The sequence below is a fragment of the Chenopodium album genome, chromosome 20, assembly GCF_948465745.1.
Source record: "Chenopodium album chromosome 20, dcCheAlbu1.1, whole genome shotgun sequence".
NCBI classification, from domain to species: Eukaryota; Viridiplantae; Streptophyta; class Magnoliopsida; order Caryophyllales; family Amaranthaceae; genus Chenopodium; species Chenopodium album.
This window is the reverse complement of record NC_137853.1, coordinates 3217314-3240407: the sequence shown is the minus strand read 5'-3', so window position 1 is coordinate 3240407 and position 23094 is coordinate 3217314. Positions and strand designations below refer to the sequence as shown.

The 23094-nt window shown below is 30.2% G+C and overlaps 1 protein-coding gene across 1 annotated transcript; it reads right to left on the bottom strand.

Annotated features, from left to right (window-relative positions):
- Positions 1 to 7480: 7480 nt before the first annotated feature.
- LOC145597680 (BOI-related E3 ubiquitin-protein ligase 1-like) lies at positions 7481 to 9945 on the bottom strand. Its single transcript, XM_081653905.1, has 4 exons — positions 9443 to 9945; positions 9248 to 9354; positions 8774 to 9144; positions 7481 to 8614 (listed from the first exon to the last, which is right to left on the bottom strand). Exons 1-4 carry the CDS (start codon positions 9487 to 9489, stop codon positions 8090 to 8092), a joined length of 1050 nt encoding a protein of 349 aa, XP_081510031.1. The 5' UTR covers positions 9490 to 9945; the 3' UTR covers positions 7481 to 8089.
- Positions 9946 to 23094: the final 13149 nt, after the last annotated feature.

The following is a 23094-nucleotide window of genomic DNA, read 5'->3' as shown; positions in this document are numbered from 1 at the left end:
TAAGTACTTAATTGCGTATATATATTTGTGATTTAATATGTATAATGACAACTATGTTTAGTCAAACTATTGCAAGTATAACTTATATAATTAGTAGAATTCATGGCACGATTCATGTAGTAGTATTATTTATTTATTTGTTGTAATTGGAATTACAAGATTGGGAATACCAAATACATATGTGTGTGAATCAATTGATTAGTTAAACTCATAATGTGATCTGATTATTAGAATCTTTACAGACTAAAAACAGACAATAATGCTTCTTTCAAACTATAAATTTAAATTAATTTGTACTTAATTGAATATGAACAAGGAGTTTTCAAGGGGAATCATCATATCATCAGCCACAACCAAAAGTCACTTGAATTGATGCATTGGGGAATGTGGTATACAATATACATGATCAAACCTTCAAGTGGCCTGGCCTACACATTATATAAATCTTAGATTCCTGCTTATCTCCAACTAATTCAATGATTTTAATTTTCCAAAAAAAAGACATTTTTATCTTCGACGATTTCTATTTATTACATACCCTAATAAGATACACTCATTGAAAAGCTTATTTGAGCTTTAGGTCATTTGAGATTATTTAATTTGTCTAATAAGAAGTATATTTTCAGTTTTTTTTTTTTTTTTTTTTTAACTAAGATTTGAGACCATTATTTTCCAATTCTCGTCATATTAACTTCGATACTATGTCAATTAATGATCAACTCAATAAAAAAATCTTAAGGTTATGATTAGAATCTCAGGATTGGTTAATTTTATATTGTCTTCAGAAGTTAATTTCCCTTTCAACATCACCTAGCTAATAGTAAGGTTATTAGCATTCATATAGACAACATTTTTTTAGTTTCTTGCAAGCAAATGAGAATAAATTGTTATAACTTAATTAGACAACCAAGTAATTATTGACTCGAGGTGAGTGATGATCCCACTTTATTATACTTATACATTACAATTTTTTTTTTTTTTTTTTGAGGGGTTGTATACATAAGCTATGAGACCCTCATATTACAAATGTAAAAACATAATCGACATATATATTGTACTCCGTAGTCCGTACTATGTAGACTAGGCAGGATTTTTTAACTGTGTGGGATAGTATGCCCGACTAATCCTTTATTCAACTTCACAGAAAACATGAAGCCATCATATTAATCACGTATTATCATTCCAACTAATGATCGTGCATAACTAACACCGACCTACAAATTAATATCTTAAACATAATAATTACTCTTAATTTTTAAATTACTACTTGTACATTACTATGAGTAGTATAGATGCATTCATCTAATCTGTAACATATTCAACCCCTTTTTCTCATACAAGATAGCTTCCTTAAAAAGAAAGTAATTTATCCGTTAAAACAATGTGAAATTAAAGTTTATACCAAAGAAAAAAGTTGAAAAAAAGCTACGTAGATAATCCCACTTTCTTGCAAGCATAATGGAGTTACTTTCTCTTCAAAATCAACACTTATATATATACTGATCTCAGCTCCTTTTATTTATTTTTTATTAATTCATTTATTTATATTAAATTTGTGGTTGATCAATTATAGTAGTGGTACTAAATTCAATTAGCACTGTACTTATTGGGGGATAAAAGTCATCACCTTCCCACTCTTGTTGGTTGTGGTAAGAAATCTCGTAGCATTGTACTAGTTGAGCACTTATAATGGTCATTTCATTTGTTTGCATCATTTATTTTATTTTAATTTTCTAAATTTTAGGTGAAGCCGAAATGGGTTGAAACTAACCTATTTAAGACACCGATAGTTATTTCTACATGATGAATAACTCGCCGTATATCTTAAAAATCGTATTTATCTAGTGACTTTTACGGATTGTATAGTTTGTTTAACTTTTATCTACGTCAATTGGTTTTTTTTTTTTTTTTTTTTTTGTTATGACTGTCAAGTTATTTGATATGTACTCCGTACAAGAATTTATTTATTTCACATAATCTACCGACTTTATGATGAATTATTATTGTTTTATTTACCTTACCCAAATCCTTATCGTTGAAAATTTAAACAACTAACGTTGATTTCCTAAAATCCGCGTGATCAGCATCAACTAATTGGTGCATGCATCGTTCAAATTAAGTTTGTGAAGGTTTTAATCAATAAGACACGTGAAGTAGTGAGTGAAAGTGAATCTAAACACATCATGTGATATTCAATTTTTAATTATTGTGGTATTGTTATTTGATGTCACGTATCAACATGAATATGGGGCACATTTGAAATGTTTAGTAGTAGGTTGATTTTTTTTTTTTTCTTACCCAATATGAAGTACTACGACGAGTAGTTATAATTAAACAAATTATTCTCAGATGAACAACCTATTTTTTTGTCCACTAATTGAACAACACAAAATTGTTGGCTAGTGAAAGTCATATAGCACGAGAGAGACATTTGCATATGGTGATCCAATTTCTCTAATTGTGTCATCACATTAAAAGTTGAATAGTAGACGAAATCCATTTATATTGATGGCGTAAAATCAATCAATATGGTGGTTTTAGCTAATATAGCTATGTATTTGTGGTGGTGGTGTAGTGGCGGGGTTTAAGTTCCAACTAACAATTGCGTATTTAGATGAAATTAAGAATAGGATAGACAACGAATTAAAACGTACAATTCATATATATACTTGTGTTCATTAACATAATACCTTCTTCTTAATAAGTTACATTGTTACCTATGTTCTCAAGTCAAAATATAACAGTTTAGTTACAATTAAAATTCGGAAATTCAAGACTATGATAATTTGGAAAGTTTAGGGCAAGTTGATTTATACCTAGGCATAAACATAGAACTCAGTAACCCTAACCCATGACCAATTCAGCAACACCATCGATAATTTATTTTCCTTATCCAAAAAAGTATCTCTTAAAAAGATAACAAACAATCGTCTATACACTACGATATGATATTTTAATTAGACTAGGTAAGAATTTATGTACAATAAGAGTTTGTATACAAAAATAATTTGTTATTAAGCATGCATAGCTGTAAGTAGATCGATAATCTAGAAATTGGAAGAAAAATTCAAGGTGGAAATAAGTTGATGACAAAATAAGTTTGAATGATAAATATTGATTTATGGGTCAGTATTCAATATCGCAAATAATGTTTTGTAACTACCTATGATTTGAGAAGAGACAGGCAATGCCAGTAAACTTACGTCAACTTCTAGTTTGTTGTCAGTGCTGTTTTAATGTATGCTTATATTGGATCATTTTGACGATTTCCACTATATATGGCCTATGAGTACCATATGCAACTGACCTGTTTTTATTGCTTATGAAAATAATTGTAAGTATTATCACAATTTCAAATTTACAAAAATTTGAAGTTGTCATCTCTTATTTGTGGTGTTATAGAATAGCATATATTCCTAGTGGCAAAACAAGTTAGTTGACAATATGATCTAGCTAGATGGTTGCCAAACAATTCCGATATGTATACCATCGAATTATCTATACCAGGATTCGATCTCCTCATTCTGATAATCCAAATTTTATCATGAGAAGCTCGAGGAAACCAATCTAAAGCTAGATAAAATGGCATGCACCAACAACCCTGCTAATATATTCCTATCATGTATATCCTGAAAGTATATAAACCGATCTTGGGCTTCAACCATCAGTTTAACCTAGTTGGTCCTTTAACATGGCATCAATCTTTTGGTTGAGGCCCAAGATTGGTTTATATACTCTATCATATCCTACCGTCAAACTTCAATTCCTTAAAAAATCGGAGAGAATCCAAAACAATGTGGACCCTCTATATTTTCTTTAGAGCAACTATACCTAATAAGAAATAACTACAAGGTATTCTAGTCATCAAGTCATGGTTAAAGATGCTACACAATCATCTAGGCCATTATAAGCATGAATTTTCTAGCAAGGCACACAACTAAACAATTCGATTCTAGATTATTAGAGATGATGAACTAAAATTCTTCTGATCGCATATGATTCTTTACTTGGAAAACTGAAGAAATTTGACTAAAAATTGCATAAGTAACGACAAATTAAATAAACAATCTGCTAGAAAACTAAAGTTTATTAAGTTATTGAACCAATCACCAACATGATCAATTAGCATAATATACTTTGTAAATTAAATTATATATTAATGAAGCAATTGGCAAATCAAGAGAGGAGTTTAATGCCTCGTAAAGATGTATAATTGTCCCTTGAATAGCAATTTATGAATATTAAAATTCAAGTAAGTCTAAGAGAGATTGGATCGTCATGATAAAAGGATTCTTGTTGTCTATATATGCCACCCATATCATACAACTCCAATTTGCTTTTTTGATAGTGCTAGCTAGGGGTGCTAATTGAGTTGAGCAGCTCGCGAGCAACTCTTACTCGACTCGGTCAACGCTCGGTCAAAACTCGACTCGAGTTAGCTCGACTCGAATTCGACTCGACTCGAGATGTTAACGAGCACGAGTTGAGCAAGCTCTAACTCGACTCGATAAGCTCGTGAGCAACTCGATAAAATATTATTAATATAAAATTTGCAAACAAAGTTACTATCTTTAAACAAATTTGACACTAATTAAGCCTTAATTTATATCATAAAAAAAGAAAGAGTAAATTTTTATTAATATCTATATATAATAAGGATTACAATATAAATTGAACAAAAAATAAATAAAGACATATAATAATAGAAGTACCAAAATTTTAACGAGCAGATTGTGAGCTACTCGACTCGACTCGAAACTTTAACGAGCACGAGTCGAGCATGTTTTATTTGCTCGAAACTTTAGCGAGCACGAGTTGAGCACATGTAAAAAGTTTTCGAGTTGAGTCGAGCACCCCTCAGCTCGTGATCGACTCGCTCGGTAAGCACCCCTAGTGCTAGCTTTTATTCATTATCATAAAAACACTCAAACAACTCAATATGACATATATCTGGCCCTTTTGCATTTTGTGATTATTGTTGTTGTTGAATTATATGGATGCTAGAGGCTATGTTAGTTGATTATTATTTCTTTTGGAATCACAAGGAACTATTTATTCAAACCGACTAGGTTTAAACTTTGAAGTATTGAATCTAAAAAGTTAGTATCGAATACAAATCATCCTAGATTTGTTAACAAAAGAAATTGCATGCAAAATGAAGAAATTAAGGTCTTCATCCATACTGAGGAGTCACTTTTGGGGATTCGAGTGAAGGATAGTCATAACTCATAAGTGCATTCAAATTTCTATAGGAAAGTTTCAATCTAAAATTGATATTTTGATTCTTAAATTAAAAGAAACACGAATGTTTCCCTAACCACGAACATGAAATAATTGATACTCCGTAACTAATAAGCGTTAAGCCTCAAATCTTATGCTTGTTAGGTGATAGTTCAATTTATAATCCATTAAAAAAAATTGTTGATGGTGTATTCTTTTAACTAAATGTCTAAATTTAATATTTTCATTTATGGAGGTTCATATCTTGCTTAGCCACACACAAATTTACCATTATTTGATTTTTCATATTGTGGCTTTAATTTCTAGGTGTAATTTATTTTGAATTATCAAGCACAACAATATTTTTGTGGCCAATAAAAAAAGAAATTTTACCTAGAAGAGGGGGAAAAAAAAAAGGTAGAAAACAGCAAAATCAATGATATGTACTACCTTGCTGCTCCTTCGAAGGGTAACCGACCCCTATTATGCATGTGCAATGAATTGACCTCCGACATTAGAGAGGCCAACACATATATGATATCCTTGCCCATTTCAAGTCATATATAACACCTTCCAATTTTATCCAATGTATTATAATAATAGAGGACCATTGCAAAAACAATGCCATGGACTTACTAAATTTATACCTTATAAAATAAGATTGAGCAAAGTAAATTGAGATAGAAGGATTAAAATGTTAAAATTATCATTCATACCTATAAGTACGAACTTATATTCCACCAATTTCCATATAATTGAGTTATATCCCCTTTGTTTTCAAATCAATGCATTAGTTTGAGTAGCATATACTTCTTCTGTTTCTTTATAGTTGCAACACACATTTTATCACGGTATTTAAGAAAAGTGGACCTCACATGTTATAATACACTTAAATTGAGGTTAAAAAGTTGTTAGGAGTATAATCAAGTGGGCCATGTGCTTTAATCAAAGGTAATAGTATAATTTTCACCATAAAAACCTTCCTTTTACGGTGTGTTGCAATTGTGATATTTCTATTTTAGGGAAGTGTTGTAACTATAAAGAAACGGAGGAAGTATAAAACTTTGAAAATTAATATTTTAACTTTTTCACTAGTTTAGCTAATAAAATTTGATAATCATAATGCACATATATTACAACTAATTCAACACTATTTTACGTACATTTATTTCTTACAAATTATATATATACTACCTCCGGTCCAAATTACTCGCAACTTTGGGGTATTATTTGTGAGATATAAAATATAATATTCCAAAGTTGCAAGTAATTTGGACCGGAGGTAGTATATTAGGGTTAACATGTGAATAGTGCATATTTTAAAGCTGGTATATGAAGTAATATAAAAGCCAAAGTGATTTCGACATACATAAATTATAAATCCACTCTCATCATAATTACAAGTTTTCTTAGACTTTGATATATCTTGAGAAAAACAAAAGTAAAATAGATTGAAATTATTTCATTCATAGCTAGACTTGATATGCACTAACTAGTATTCTCTCCGCTCCTTATTGTTTGTACCATTTTAATCTAAAACACTCTCATAAAAAGTGAGTCCATGGTGCAAACAAAAAAGGACTAAAGAGTAACACTGTAAGGGCTATGTACATGTCCAAAATTAGATTGGAATAGAAGATTGAAATAATACATTTAGTAATAGAGGGAGTATAAATCCAGTTTTCTTCTAGATTTCGAGTTTTCTTAATTATACAATATCTTAATCAGTTTAGGGAAAATAAGTTCAATTCAGGAAAAATAAGTTATAACAAGTTTTTTTTTTTTTGGAAGGAACAATTAAATAAGTTTATTAGGTGAATAGAACACACTCTTATTTCATGGAAAGCTAGGTTATATAGTTATGCATTTCAGTGTATTCAACACATACACTATTTATTAGTACTATTATAAGGGTTATTAAGTACGTATTTGTGAAAAAACTATCATTTATAAAGGATTGACTCGATTACTAATTATGTGGTCAAATTTTAATAATGTAAATTCTTTAAAGCGTGTGTTTATTCACCTAACTTTATCTAAACTCATCTAAACATATCTAACTTTATCTGAATTTATCAAAACTTATTAAAACTTACGGAGTATTATTTTAATTGTAATTAGCTAACCCTATTAAAACTTATTTTTCCTGAATTGAACTTGTCTTAACTTATTGCATGACCCGTGCCTTATTAGTATACTTTCAATATACAATCTCAACTATTAATGAATTTTACTAATTATTACAATGGTCAATTTATACATTATAAAAGTCAAAATGTATTTGAAAAAAGCACGGGGTAATACGAATTGCATTATCTAACCGACAATCTTTACGTTTATGTTTGTTTTCTTGTGTTTCATTAGGTAAAACAATGCATTGTTCATTTACCAAGTAGAATTTGCATTCATTCTTCATGTGCATATATTGCCACACATTCGTACCAATCTTAAAAAATCAACCATGATAAAGCTTAATCAAAAACCTATTTGGTCAAAATTTCATGCACATATTAATTATCAAATAAAAGAATTTTATGTATCAATTGAATTTCAGTAAAGCAAAAGGAAAAAAAAAAAAAAAAAAAGGGAAAATTGCCATTATTTGGCCATGTACATCATCAAGTTCATCACCCCATCACCACCCAAAATAAATGACCCGAAATAAATTCGCAAAAGTCCATTTTTGTTGTCGTTTTGAGGTCTTTTTTTTTTTTTCAAATATTGTCAAAACATAAAATTAATTTTTTTAAATAAAATTTTATTTCTACCATTTCTAATTATCTTTTTTTGTTGGGTCCTTTTTTTTTTTCTTTTGTTTGGGTCAGATATTATGGGCCTGAAATTCGGTAATGGGCCAGGTGGGCCAATCTTAAGTGAGGTAGACCTCAACACTGGCACTTCGAAGAGACAAACAAAGTGGGCAAGCTTGAACGACGTCGTCACACTCCCTACACACACACAAATGCCGACACGGCAATAGCACCACCGTCGCGACACGTGTCCGACACATCTTACAACTCGGTGACGTCACTCTCCGGTCACTCACTGGGTCCACATACGCTGACTCAGCATCCTCCGCGTCTCCTCCACACCCTACCCCACTCCCTTCCTGTAACACGCCGCTTCCATTTCCCGGGCCCACCATTGCTTGTTGTAATTGGGCCTGAAGAGACGCTGCTTGGGCTTCTTGGGCCCGAGCTTTGGCCTGCCATGCTTGGGCCTCTGCGCTTAATTGGGCCGCTCGGGCCTCCAACTCTGCGTTTCGTCTTGCTGCTTTTTCTACCTCCGCTTCTTTCTCTCTCATCCGTCGTGACACGGCTTCTTCTGCTGCGCCTAGTAGCGCACGATAGTGCCTCTGTCTTTTGTCTGCTAACGTGCGCCTCAATTGTTCCCCCTGAATTTTTTATTACAATAAATTAAAATGAATAAATAAGCAAATAAAATCACTCCAAAATTTACCATTGGTATTTATGGCATAAGTTGACCGTTTCCCAATTGGTAAAAATTGAAAAAGAATCAAAATATTAAGAGAAAAAAAAAAAATGAAAGTTACCTGGGAATGGAGAAAGTAGGAGAGTTCATCACTCTGTTGTTTAAATTGAAGGGCGAATTCTTCAGAAAGAAGAGACATAATTGTATTATTAGATTGTTGTTGCTGGTGTTGTTGAATTTGTTGTTGTTGCTGGTGTTGTTGAAGTTGATGATTTTGATCTCCAAATGATAATCTAAGACCAGTTGATACCACATTAGGTTGCTGTTGCTGTTGTTGATGATTTTGTAGTTGACATAGATCGATCAACTGATGATTCTGATTCTGATTTTGTTGTTGCTGATTTTGGAGAGAGAAATTGAATGAATTAATTGTCGTCGTTGTTGTTGTTGCTCCTGCAACCTCTCTGCTTCTCTTCCTTTGATTAACCCCCACTAAATAATCATCCAATCAAAAAAAAAAATTTATTCACCCCATTTAAGAAAACACCAGGAATTTCGATAATTTTTTTTTTAAAATTAAAAATTAAAAACCAACCTCCATTAGTATTAGTTAAAAACATATGATTTTGATCGATGAATCCGCCTCCTCCACCACCACCAGGTTGCTGTTGTAAAGAATAATCGTTGGTTTCTTGAACGTTTCTGCATTCATATATTCCCAAATCAATCATTTCATCAAATACTTGTAATTTAATTAAAAAAAAAAACAGAGGAAGAAGAAGAAAAAAACCTGTTTAAGAGGAGAATATTAGAAGGGTATTGAGCTTGAACAGCCATAATAATGGTATAAAAAGAGAAAGAAGAAAGAAAAAAAAAATATGAATTAATGGGAGTTGATGAATGAATGAAGATATAAAAAGAAAGAGAGAAGAGTATGGAGCAATGTGAGGAGGGTGCTAAAACAAACACACAAATAGAGAGATGAGAGAGAAAGTTAAGAGAGAGAAAGTTGTGGGAAATTAAGGCATACACAGAAGATGCATGAGAATGAGATAGATAGATGAGATGAGAGATTGTATTGGATCAAATCAAAAATAAGAGAGAGATTTTATTTTTATTATTGTTGTCAAGGTAAATCAGGAGAACTAAGGCGGACTCTTCAATGCCTTTATTCGTTTTATTTTTAACAGGGGCTGTAATTATGGGGAGGTAAAATAATTAAACGGGTCAATACGAAAACGATGGTGGTACATGACATTTTAATGATGGACGAGGTGGAGGAAAGAGATAGAGAGAATCATCGACTTATGATGTCGGGTTATTTATGAGAATGAAAGTAAGGTGAGGTGAAGATTAAAAAGCAAAGAGATTTGTTTTTCACCTACTTTAAATTGGGTGGGAAGGGAGGGAAGTGTAAGTTTTTCCTGATAATTATGCTTCTGAAATGATGCTGAAAGAGAGAAAGAGGGGGTTGAAACGAATCAGTCCTTTTTAGAGAGAGAAAGTCGTAAGTTTATAAAAAAAGATGAGAGAGAAAATGATAGAAATGAATTTAAAATAAAAATATGTTCTCGTGGGGGGGAAGATGGATTGAGATAGAAATGGCTTTTCTTGAGGAGGGAGTCTCGTGTTTGGTTACCATTATTAAAGGGGAAAATTGAGTACAGTACCAAATGTGATTAACTTCTTAATTACTTTAAGTAGTAATCTATTTTTTTTAATTAATTTTCTATTGTTGGTTTTTTTTTTAAAAAAAAAATTAGTCAATTGGTCTAATTTGGTAGGAGGGTGGGAATTGGGAAGGTAGACTGAGCTGCAGGCCTCCTCTGTATGCATTTTCTCTATTTTCTAACTTGGTCCATAAACTATTAGATTTTATTAACTTATTTATTTCTTTGAACAACTTCGTGTATTACAATAGGTGTATTGAATTGTATACAACGAGGTTAATCGTATTGTGTAGCATTGAATTTACCATTTTACGAATATAATTATTCCGTATTGTATATGTTAATATATGAAGGATAATGTATATCGTATAGATTGGACCGAGGATTTTTTTTTTTTTTTTTTAAAAAAAAGAGTAATTAGATGGAGGAGTGATATCAATAGGGGAGTTGTGAAGATGATTTTTAAATTTATCTATAGTTGGTGTTTCTGTTTCTTGACTTTGAACAAAAGTGTGCCACAAGAAAAATCAAGATCATTGAGAAGAAATAGGTGGTGTAGTGTATAATATGTATATCCATTCATAAATTAGTTATATGAAAATTTAGACTTTCAAATCTTGATGCACCTAATAATTTGCTCAAAGGTCACCAGGAAAAGGAGGAATTAGTTTTAGGTGTATCCATATGAGATGTAAAGATAATAATTCAAAGAATGAATGGTAACTAGTAAACTTCCTCCATATTTGGGTGATTCTAGTTAGACAAATGAACAAGAGGTTATAGTAACTCGACAAATCCATAAACGATCTACTTAATAGTTCCTTCTTTGGGATTAGTTGTCAGTCTAGTTAAATTATATTGCCTAAAATTATAAACCATATTTTATTCAAGGTAAATCTATTAAATATTTGAACGAGACAAACTTATAAAAGTTTGTTGTTTTACCTTTTTATTTAAAATAATAATATCCTTTTTTAAGTATATTGACAAATAATGATAATATCAGAATATCAATATAATCACACATTTACATTTTTTATTTTTTAATGAAATTACACATTTACATATTGATTCCAAATAAATTAATTGAATAAAATCACAATAATAGTAACTAATACGAACAATACTTCTTTCAAAATACGAACAATACTTGAGATCAAATCCCGTGAATAGAAGGTCAGGAATTGAGAGTATAATTGAGGAGGCCTTGAGTTACCCCCTCGCCAACAGCCTAAATATAGTGGGGGAATTCGAATTTTTTGACCGTTGCTAAATGATAAACTAGTCCTCTTCTTGTGGGGCCACAAGGACGTGGAAGATCTGCGTGGCTGCGTAGGTGGCAATTTTATGAATGGCTAGATTGGCTACCTTATGCTTTGATTTTTGACATTTTTTTTAGCCCTTATATTAATCCAAGTAATTTAAAGTTTTAGAGTCAAAATCATTTGTTTAGCCGCCCATAATTCTTGCTAATCTAGTGTGACGTAAAGCAAGTGATTGCCTTTCGTTCTAAAAAAGAGAGGAAACTGCTGGAAATTTGATTACAATAATCTAATAATTTAATGAACCATAATTAATTAATTAACTGTGATTAGAATCATATTGTTACTTCGTAGGACATTTCCAAATAAAATGGAGAAAGACATTGATTGATCTAGGAAGGTAAGAAGTTGGAGAAGATGAAAGAATTAGGTCTGAAAAACAACTTAATTTTTTTATAAAAATATTTGGAGCTAAAAAGTCTAATGTCTTAGTCATGTATAGTATGATTTCAATCTCATTACGCGGTAAATTTGCCTAAAGAAGGCTCAACAAACAAAGAATGATAAAGAAAGAAGATTGGTATGTGGTAATCGTAGTATGAAGAAGAAGAAAATGTAAGGTGGGAATAAGACATAAAATCTTTTTTATGAGTTGAAAGTCAATACATGCTTTGGAAGATTGATAGCATAAGATTTTGATAACTTGCTACTTAAGTTGATTTAGGAATCATAAAGGAAAAAGAATCTATTGTATGAATGTTAGAAATGTTGTTTTGAATATGTTTAAAAACTTGTAGAGCTTAATTTTAATCTAAAATCAGACTGACTATACAACTATACAAGTGATCAAATTGTAACATTTAAAAATTTATTTTTTTAAATTAATACTGTAAAAACATAAGTAAATTAAAATATGGTTAAGTTTCATAGCAAGCTAAGAGCCATATACAAATTAAGTTTGTAATTGAAAATATTTATAGCAATAAATTTGCAAATATCATATGTATACTTTGTATTCTATAGTATAATCAATTTATGATTATAATGAACTAATGTCAAATTATAAATAATAAAAATTGTATTGAGATATCAAGTGTTTTAATTGAATTAGAAGGGTTTCTGTTATATATTACAGCCTTACAGGCATGGTATCCATTTGTCTACCGCCTAAATTTTTTTTAATGAAGAAGGACAACAAACTTCACATTTACTCATTTAGTGTTTTTTTTTTTTTCATAATAATTTACCTAAATTGTTTGGATACATGTACTACTTATATAAGAATATATACTCTCACATATATTGAGTAATTAGGTAAGGGAAAATTCAAGTTTATCAATTTGATAAACAAAATTTGTTTATCAAATGGTTCAATGGTAAATAAATCAACAACTTTTTATTAAATATGGGTCCCACTGTTGTTGATATATTTGTGCATTTATGTTGTTTTATTTACCATTTTGCCATTTGATAAACAAATTTTGTTTATCAAATTGATTAACTGGGGCTTCCTCGTTAGGTAATTTTGAAAGAAATTTTTTATGAAGGTAGTACCTACAATAACATGTTTTTTTTTTTTTTGGTGTTTAGAGAGCCACAAGGGCAGGGGTGAGAATCGATCCCAAGATCTCCTGGAATCGGGAGGGAGCTCTAACCACTTGAGCTATCCCTCACTCACAGTACCTACAATAACATGTGAGTACCTAAAAGAATCTTTTGTGATTAAAGTCTAGGAGAATTAATTGAGATATGTGACACATATAAAAAGATTAACTTATAATTTGCGCTACCAATTACTGATATGAATTAGTCATCTAGATTAGAAGAAAATAATATATGAAGGGCAAATTCAGATTCACCAAATCCTTGTGAAATGGAGTGGTGTATCACACCATTAATTACGCTTCATGAAAATGAAAAGAGCGCTCCCACCCCACTCCCCACCAAAAAAATAAACTAAAATTTAAAAATAACAATATAATTAAATTAAATAAATATATAAAATAAAAAATAAATCAATGAAAGTTTAGTTGAGAAAGAAAGAAGGGATTGAATCTCTCAAGAAAAGTTAAGTTTGGTACTGGTGATCTTCCCCGAAATCAAGATGTATGTATTGGTAACTTTAATTAATGAAACTGACATACAAAGAAAACAAACCCACCAAACAGAACACAAGAAATCAATCTTTATACAGTACAGTACTATACTAACCAACAAAATTGATTTAAAATACATACACATTATAGATTTTTTATACGTAATCATAAGTTCTATGTAAAGCATTGATTTAAGAACCCTATCATTTCTATAGCGTATATACTAACTAGGGCAGCTAACACGCGCATCCGCGTCATAGCTAGCCATATTTAGAAGCTCTTTTGATTTGGCCTTTAAATCACAAATTTAATTAAACAACAATAAATAAATATGTAAACAACTATGTTTAGCAGTTTAGGTGGTATAAATGTCCAAGACAACTAGTGTTAATAAAAGCATAAAACTACATAAATATTTTAGATGGTGTAATTGTCCAAACACTATTTATTAAAAATAACATGTAATTATTAATGAGGGTATGTATGTAAATACATATTTTGAAGGGTATAGTTGACATTACACTATTTATAAGAGTGATTTTGTACTTTTTATAAGGTAGGATACCGAAAATTATAACAAAATCGAGGTCAATAAATTTGTATTAGAGTATAGTTTTATTATACGTAAACTTCAATACGGTGTATGATTATATGTATCAATATTGATTTAGGTTTCTTTAAATGATACGGAGATATTATGGAATTTATAACAAAAATTACGCTTCGTTTAATTGGTTTTTATTGTAAAAAGAGTCATAAATGTAAAGTATGTAAGATTTTATCCTAGTCTTGGCGACCACTAATCTAGCCCCGGCTTCTAGACTTTAATTACATCAATGCTTACAGTCGGTGTATAATAGCAATAATAATGCATGACTTATGATTTGTAAAAATAATGTAAGAGTAATGTGAGGGAAATAAATAAATTAAAGATGATGAGAAAAAATAGGTAAAAGGTGAGGAGGCAAAGGCTAGAAAATTGGCATGGTATCATGCAAAATGTCTTGTAAGGATGACCCACCATTACGGCAGCTGCTTCAGCCCTTCTTACCTCCCTATTTCAACCTAAATAAAAGCCCTGCACGGCATCACTACTCGTTTGTTTTTTGATGGGTCACCATGCATATAATTTTTTTATTTCATTTTCATATTGATTTTGATATCACACATACAACAACCTAAGTTTGTTTTCACCACTATGGTATAACTTATCATAGGGGTGATAATTTGATATACACGTATTATGTATGCATTCAATTAGAACATCGATCTCATGGTCATTTTGGTAATTTAGGTAGTTTATTAAGACGTGGACTTGAATTATGATAGACAGGGAGCTAGGTTTGGTATCAATAGAATCATAACAATTTTATTAAGGTAAGAAAAATTTACTAAGAAAACATGAATTCGCATAGGTTAACCTGTATCAGATCAATGTGCTAGATAACTGAGGGGAATTGAAGGGCGAGGGTAAGGAATGAGCTTGCTCTAGGGTGAAAGGTACAATCCTTGCCACATGCAAAAGCTTAGTTTGGTGTAAAATTATCACAATATATGCTCGGGTAGTGGACTATGAAGGAAAGAAATGCTAATATAATTATATAAATCATGAATATCTTAGCAAAATTTCATGCCTAAATTAAGTAGCTTTTTATATACAAAGTTTTTTTTTCCACTACCGGTATATATATCTCGCATGTAACAAAAGATTGAATTTTGTTATGAAAGTACATCTAATTAAACCTCATTTTTAACCTAATGAAACTATTTGACACCATAATACATTGAATCTATCTCGTGTTTAATTCTTTCTTCTACAATGAGTGTATTTGAAAAAGATATATCATATGATTCATACCAATGTATATCATGCCCTCGAGTTCTCGACTTTATTTCTTATGTCACAATCGACTGAAAAAAATAAATTTAATTCTATGATTATCAACAAACTTGCTTTGAAAAATATAAAAATAAAATGTATACTATTATATTATGCAAGACCTAGAAGTTTTCTGAATCTTTAAATTAGTTGTCTTTCTTGATTGTCTATGCATCTACAGACTACACAGAATGTTGGGATTGTCAAAAGATGACTCCTCTCTAATTTAATCAATAATTATTTGTAGTATTATATTCTTTACTTGGTCTCATAATACATGTTGCACACTGATCAAATATATCATGCTTTAATTAAACTTTATGTTAATTGCATTAAAATGTAGCTTATTGATCACGATCATGTCAAATTCAATGGTAAGAATCAATTGATTATACTAATTATAATTATAATAATTACTTTTAACATAATTAATTAAAAGTGGAATTTATCGGCTGGTGTGATGTGAGTTGGCCCATCTATTGAATGTGTTGTGGTGGGTTGAGCCAGCTTTTAACCTCTTTTCGTGACAATTGGTTTTGCATATTTTTAGCATATTATATAACATAAATAATTATGCAACTAAACTTAAGGGTAAATTTTAAAATTATTTTAATTATATCAATATGTTTGGTGGGTAATTATGTGGAGTCAATACATAAGAAGGGCAGGTCAACCCAACCGTGTTTTCATATAGGAATATAAAAAAATAAATATAATAATAATTAAATAAATCCTTAATTTTAGTATCAGGCTATCAAGCACATCTGCCATGCACAAACTTTGAAAATTTTCCTATTACTCTGAATTAGATATTTGATTTTATTAACCTATGTCTATGCTTTATTACATTACTAGTCAAAAATGGAATATCTTTTCTTGGTTTGATCTTGCTCATCAATGTTATGCTTGGAAATTACATGTGTAGCTCACACATTGAGAAAAATTAAGGTCTTTAGCTAGTTTGATGATGAATACAAAATTGACAACTCATGTTTGGGTTGGAGTATGGTGTTTCTAAATTTTTTGTTTGTTTCAAAATTTAAGTGCAAAGTGTTTAAAGATGATAAATTGATACATATTTTGGCCACCTCGTTGACACGATTTGACTTAATACGAAAAAATAATAGTATGGCATGTCACTAGCGGTGTGTCTTGAAATGTTAACCACATTGTTTTTAAAACATAACAAGACACAACATGATGGCATGTGAACTCCGGTTGCTCTTTTGAAATTTTTGACAAGTCATGATCGAGCAAACTAATTAAATAGGCTTAGCCATGAGCAGGGTCTAGCTAAGTCATCGGATTTTCACTACACAATCCACAACAGTCTTTAAAAATCTTACCAAAGAGAGCAAATTAGTTGTCAATTTTGTATTCATCATCAAACTAGGGTGATAAAGTTTGTCTTACAATGCTTATTTACTTTGTCAATATAATCTTGGTCAGATTATGACAAACCCACAACTAACAGGGTGATAAAGTTAAAGTCAGGTGAATAATATTGGCTAAGCAAGTTTGATCACCTCTAAACTATTTAAAAATAATTAAGCCTTGATTACTTATATTAATCGTTCAACACTTAAATTATTAAATTTGTTTAAACCTTAAATTAAAGGGGCCGGGATTACACATCCAATAGAAAGAATCAAAGGAAACATTATCACCTTATATATGTTGTGGATAAGTGGTTTAATTGCTAAATGATAAGCATATAAGGTGGCAATGAGAGGCTGCCTAATTCTCAACTTAATTAACAAATAATGAGTTGATAAATTGTTAGTTTGTTTGTTTTATACGTGAAATCAACTCATGCTTTCTTTTTCATCCATATGTAAACTTGTATTTTTCTATATTAGCTCAAGTATGACCAATCTTAAACTACAACCACTTTATGTTAATTAGTGGATGTATTTAATCTATATAAATGTTGTCAATCAATTCAATAATTTAGCAATATTTATGTAATTATTTAGTGTAAGAGGGAACGAAATAGACGGGTGAAGCAAGGGTAGTGTTGAATAAATGTTGATGTTGTATACAATGAGGTACATAGTCACATAGATAGTGCCGTGGAGGTTGAGTTTGATCGAGGTGGCGGTTTGGCTTTTGCCACATGGAGCCTATAAATATTTGGACGTATTCCTTAATTTAAGATAATAACTACTGGCGGCTCTTGTTTTTAGTCCTAAATTATACTTAATGATGTATTGATATATGATATTCCCTCTGTCTTGTAAAGATTGATCCATAAGAATGTATTTACGGAGTAAATTATTGATTGGATATATTTGAATAGGCGAAAAATTTGGTAGAACTAGATCGAAGTAGTAGGCATATATATATATGTGTGTAATATAGTGATTAGTTGATTACTCATGATGTTCATTTATGGTATAAAGCAAGCTTAAAGAGACATAATAAGAATTTTTGAAGGTTTGGGGGACAAAGTAAAATGAAGTACAATATGTAGTGCAAACCGCGTTTCAACAATATTGGTTAAAAGAAGGAAGGAAGGAATCAATGTATACGATAAGTCATATATATGTTCAAATTCTCCAAACCCATTTATAACTTATATTGTTTTTTATTGCAAAAAATATCTTTGGAACAATTGTATTAGAACTAATAACTTTCATAAAAAATAAAATAAAAAAAAATAAAAAAAAATAAAAAAAAAAAAAACTTGGTGGTTAAAAAAAAAGAAAAAAAAACTTGGTGGTTAGCCGGTCACACTTCCACAACCTCGAACCTAAGCTAGCTCCCCTACCACATTATTAGCCACTTTAAGGGGCCATTGAATTGATACCCAGCATACCCTACATACTTAACCTTGCATATATACTCTTCATTAATTTTGTTATACTTTTTTGATTTTTAAAATAGGTAAAGTTTTGGGTGAGACGGACTCATGTGAGTCCACTATCATGTTTTTGGTGTTGCGGGTCTCACGATCGGGTTTAGTTAGCCCGCGCCCTTTTATTGGACTTTTGTTATTGAGTCCGGTCTCACGTGAATCCGGTCTCACACAAAACCTTTTGTTTAAAATAATATATATGAAGTATAATAAACTAAGAATTTATGCATTTTCAATAAGTTGGTCATTCAATATCAAACTCGTTTTTTATTTAAGCCTAAACTAGCTCACTGATACTGAGTTTACACTTTTTCAATTAGCCAATCATTCAATATCAAACTCAACTTCAATTAAAACTAGCTCATTGATACTAATGTTTATGCGTTAAAAATTATATAAAAATTAGCAATAATCTGATAAAAAGTCATATGGTCTAAATCAATATATATAGTAATGTATATATTGTATAATAACTGGACTAGTTAAATACTCGTAATACAGTAGGAAAGTCACAATTTTTTTACAACAATTATATTATGAAGAGAATATGAGATACATAATCAAATCTTTAAATTTAATCATTTTTACTAGTTTTCAAGATTTAATATTTATTTTTATAATTGTTTAATTTTTAAAGTAAATTAATTAATTGTCAATTATTGTTGCAACTACACAAAAAGGTCTTCGAATTATTGATTTTTTTTCAATTGCCTAATTTTTTTCAAGTTGTTTTTTAAATACAAAATGAAATGAAAGGAGTTGGGCATTCCACAATTTAAATACAGTACTCGTACTATTCTACTCCTCTGCCCTTTCTCATTAATTAATTAATTGATTTAATCCTTCCATATACCGTTTATGCGGATTTGGGGTGGACGATCAATCCTTAGTCACAAAAACTTGGAATTTAGAAACAATAAGTAATTAATTTTGTGAATTGTGAATTTTGATGCTCTCTTTATGTGGTAAAAGTAGAATAATTTTGACATTTAAAGAGTGAGCCATCATTTCCAAGAGATGTCACAAATTTAGGCACAAAGTCCTTGGTTTTGAGACAAACCTCATCAAATCAGTTGCGTCATTTTTTTTTTTTCGGGTGCAATGCTTTTTCTTTCTTTGTGGATTTTTACTCTTACTTGATACTCTAGTATAGTATATTTCTTTAATTTAAATCCATCCAAGTTTAATAAATACCATTCCCACTTCACTAACCCACAAACTCCTATAACATCTTTTCCATTTTTTAGGGCATCATCCTAGATCATCTATTTACTCCCTTTACCTCCTATTTTCCCATCTAAGAGTATTTTATTTTTTTGTTCGGTATTCAGAATCAATTGTCATCACACTCTATGAGTATATTACTACGGAGTATTATTATATTTTTTGTTCGAAATTCGAATTTAGTTGTCATAATAATAAATGTCATTAGCTAGTAATGTGATCATAATATTTTGTCTGGAAAATTCAGAATCAATTGTCACACTGCTCACACACAGTAAATTAAAACTACTAGTCTAATCACAATACTTGTAACAGTAGTAAAGTCGTAAAGTGGTGCAGATGTAGTAACTATTTTCTTTGATCTTAGTTGTATATCTGAGCCTTTGCCTTGCTTTCTGATAGTACATTGCACCATACTCCTTCCACATCTCCACCACCTTCTTTGCACATATATACCCACTACTTTCAAACTTTTCTTGCAACCTTTAATTTACTCACACTATAAAGCAAGTTAAGCAAACGTTACTCCAATATTAATATATTTAATTTTTACCTATCTTTTATTTTCCCTTCTTTTTTGGTCGGTTAATTTGTCACTTTTATAGGCCCCTCCACAAAATAATGCACTACAATACTCAACCAATGCTTATATTTTTCACAGTAGAAAAAGAAGGGAATTACTTGATGCTTTATTAGGTTTTGACTTCTTCATGGGACCTTATTTCTTTTTTTCCATCCAAAGGTAAGGAATAAAGAACCAAAGTTTGGGACACGTTTAATTTATTTATTTATATTTATATTTCAAAATTAAAAATTAAAAATAAATTAAAGTAGGGTTGGCAAATATAAGCAAGGCAACTAATCTTGTGTTGATGTCATTTAATTAGTAAAGTTTAAGCTAATTGAATAATTAAATAACATATAATATCATATCATATCTTATCTTAGCATATACACAATGGAGAATCAAGGATGTGCTTAAGAAATTGTCAACAAAACAAAATTAGTGAGCTATTACCTACATAAAAAACATTGATTAAGCCTTTTATTAGTCTTGTCCATGATATATTCATTATTGGGTTGTTCATCCAAAACATTATCTAACTAGCTAGAAGAAACTTTATTTTCCATTATAAAATGCCGGCCTAATAAAAAAAAGGATTCAAAATTGGATTTAAACTAATTAGTATATGGTGAACTTGCAATATACATCACCACTTACTATATAGTTCTAAAAAGATGTCTCTATATAAAAAGTAGATGATGCATGTATTGTTGTCCATTCAAATTGCATACAACTTGACTTTAAGAGGTGCCTATATGAAACAATTTGTTCATCGAAATGGGAACTAAATGTCACAACCGTATCTTCTTTTTGAATTGAAGTGTTTTATTTGTTTCCTTGATAAAGCTTTACATTTACATTTTGCACGAAGTAATTAGAATAGTGGATAGAAAGGCGAAATAAAGAAGTGGTGTCAATGGTTAGAGAAAGACACGACAAATGAAAATGAGATGCATACATTAATGAGAGAAATTTTCTTACACTGAACTACTGAAGTAGAAGTTACAAAGGCCTTAGGTTTAGTCTAGAAATACAATCGATATGACTTTGATTTTGATAATTGGACCATCGAATTACTAAAAGATATTTTCAATGTACTTTAAGAACCGCTCTTTAAATTCTCTAAAGATATACAAGCACATAAGGTATATGACATAGAATAGTATATTATAGCTTATTTTTCTACGCTAATGTTAAATTGCATTGCATGCGCTCCTATACTAAAAAGATAATTCTTTTTTTGACTGGTTGAAAAATAGTTCTCATCTTTATTTATTTCTAGTGTAAAAATGTGATATGATCTTCTTATCATAGATATAGTATAAATCTTTATTCTTGGATTAGCATGGACCATCTAACCTATCCTTGGGTTGCCTTTATGCGAAGTAAGCAACATGTTATGTTTTTCCAAACTATACATCATCTTTGAAGGGAGGGATCTTATTATATGAGCTGGCGGTAGAGACGTAACTAATAACTCTAATAAGTATATTACTATATGTATTAAACCAATAATAATTAATCCCCTTTCAATAAGTTAATTGACAGAAATAGTTGAAAGTTTTTATATATATTAATTGGTTTGGACTATGATAATACCATTTTGATAGCATATGAAGTATGTATATTATATGATATCTTTAGCTTAATTATTCGAGTTATTCTTGTAATCTTTTCTTGAGTCACGGCAAGACTAAGTTTAAAAAGAAGTGAAAAGTTTCATGTAAATCAAGAGAAAAAAATGTCATATTCAATTACTCAAAAAAGTCTTTGCTTAATAAGTGTACATTGTAATCTTGAATAGCATGTTAGTTTGCCCTTCTTTTGTGCTCAGTTGCTCACACATGCGCGAAAAGAAAGATACTTACACGAGTTAATTATTCACATTGTAACAGAAACATTAAATCTTCCAATATACTACACAACAATATATATTACTCCTATTGTATTAAAAGTAGATATTAGGAATTCTTTGGCATGATGAAACAAAATTTGAATTTCCAACGTGTAGGTTGAAATTTTACTGTTTGATATCTTGTTTAATGATGCAAATAAATGTTAATCACTCTTTCGAAATATAAGAATATGAAATCATAATCGTGTGAAATCTTTACGATTCATCTCGCATGACGTGTAATTTCAAAACTACATTCTTCATAATTATTAGTACTAATGCATAACTAGATATATGCAGACTAAAAAAAAAAGTACATTTTTTTTATAGGAAAAAAGTCCATAAATATAAATAAATTACTGGGATCATCAAGTTGGGTTCATATTTCTTCCACTAAGTTCAAGTCGAGTTATCGGTTAGGACAGAGGTTACCGGCTCTACTTGTATGTTATATCTACATACTCTCGAGCATACTTCTTCCATCTCACTTGCCTCATTTGATTATTTTTTTGTTCAAAATAAGACGGATGAATGTAGTGTTTTCTTTACCTAAATTTTATTTGTCTTATCTTATTATGCTATTTTCTCTTCACCTTATTTTTAGTGATGAACTAAAATTATATTTACTTGAAGTTATCTTATCTAAACTTATTATCTTTTATATTATATTCCTATTTTATCTTATTTGAACTTATTAAATATGATATTAAGGGCCTGTTATGATTGTCTAAATTGAGCTGAACTAAACTGAACTGAACTTATTGGAGCTGAATTGAACTGAACTGAATTTTTTATGCGATTAGGAAATTAAGATAAAAACCGAATTGAACTGAACTGAATATTTTATGAGAGAAGGAGATTAAGATAAGAATTGAACTGAACTAAACTGAACTTATTGGAGCTTAACTGAACTGAACTGAATTGAAATTAAGCTGAAGAGAACGGACCCTAAGTGAAAATAAGATGAATATAACAAAGCCAGATTATCAAATAAA

Excerpts from the sequence above, each read along its gene's own strand:
- LOC145597680 (XM_081653905.1), bottom strand. The coding sequence starts at position 9,489 with ATGGCTGTTCAAGCTCAATACCCTTCTAATATTCTCCTCTTAAACAG. Across the intron at positions 9,355-9,442 it reads AATATTCTCCTCTTAAACAG|AAACGTTCAAGAAACCAACG; the intron begins GTTTTTTTCTTC and ends ATATGAATGCAG. Across the intron at positions 8,615-8,773 it reads CCTACTTTCTCCATTCCCAG|GGGGAACAATTGAGGCGCAC; the intron begins GTAACTTTCATT and ends TAAAAAATTCAG.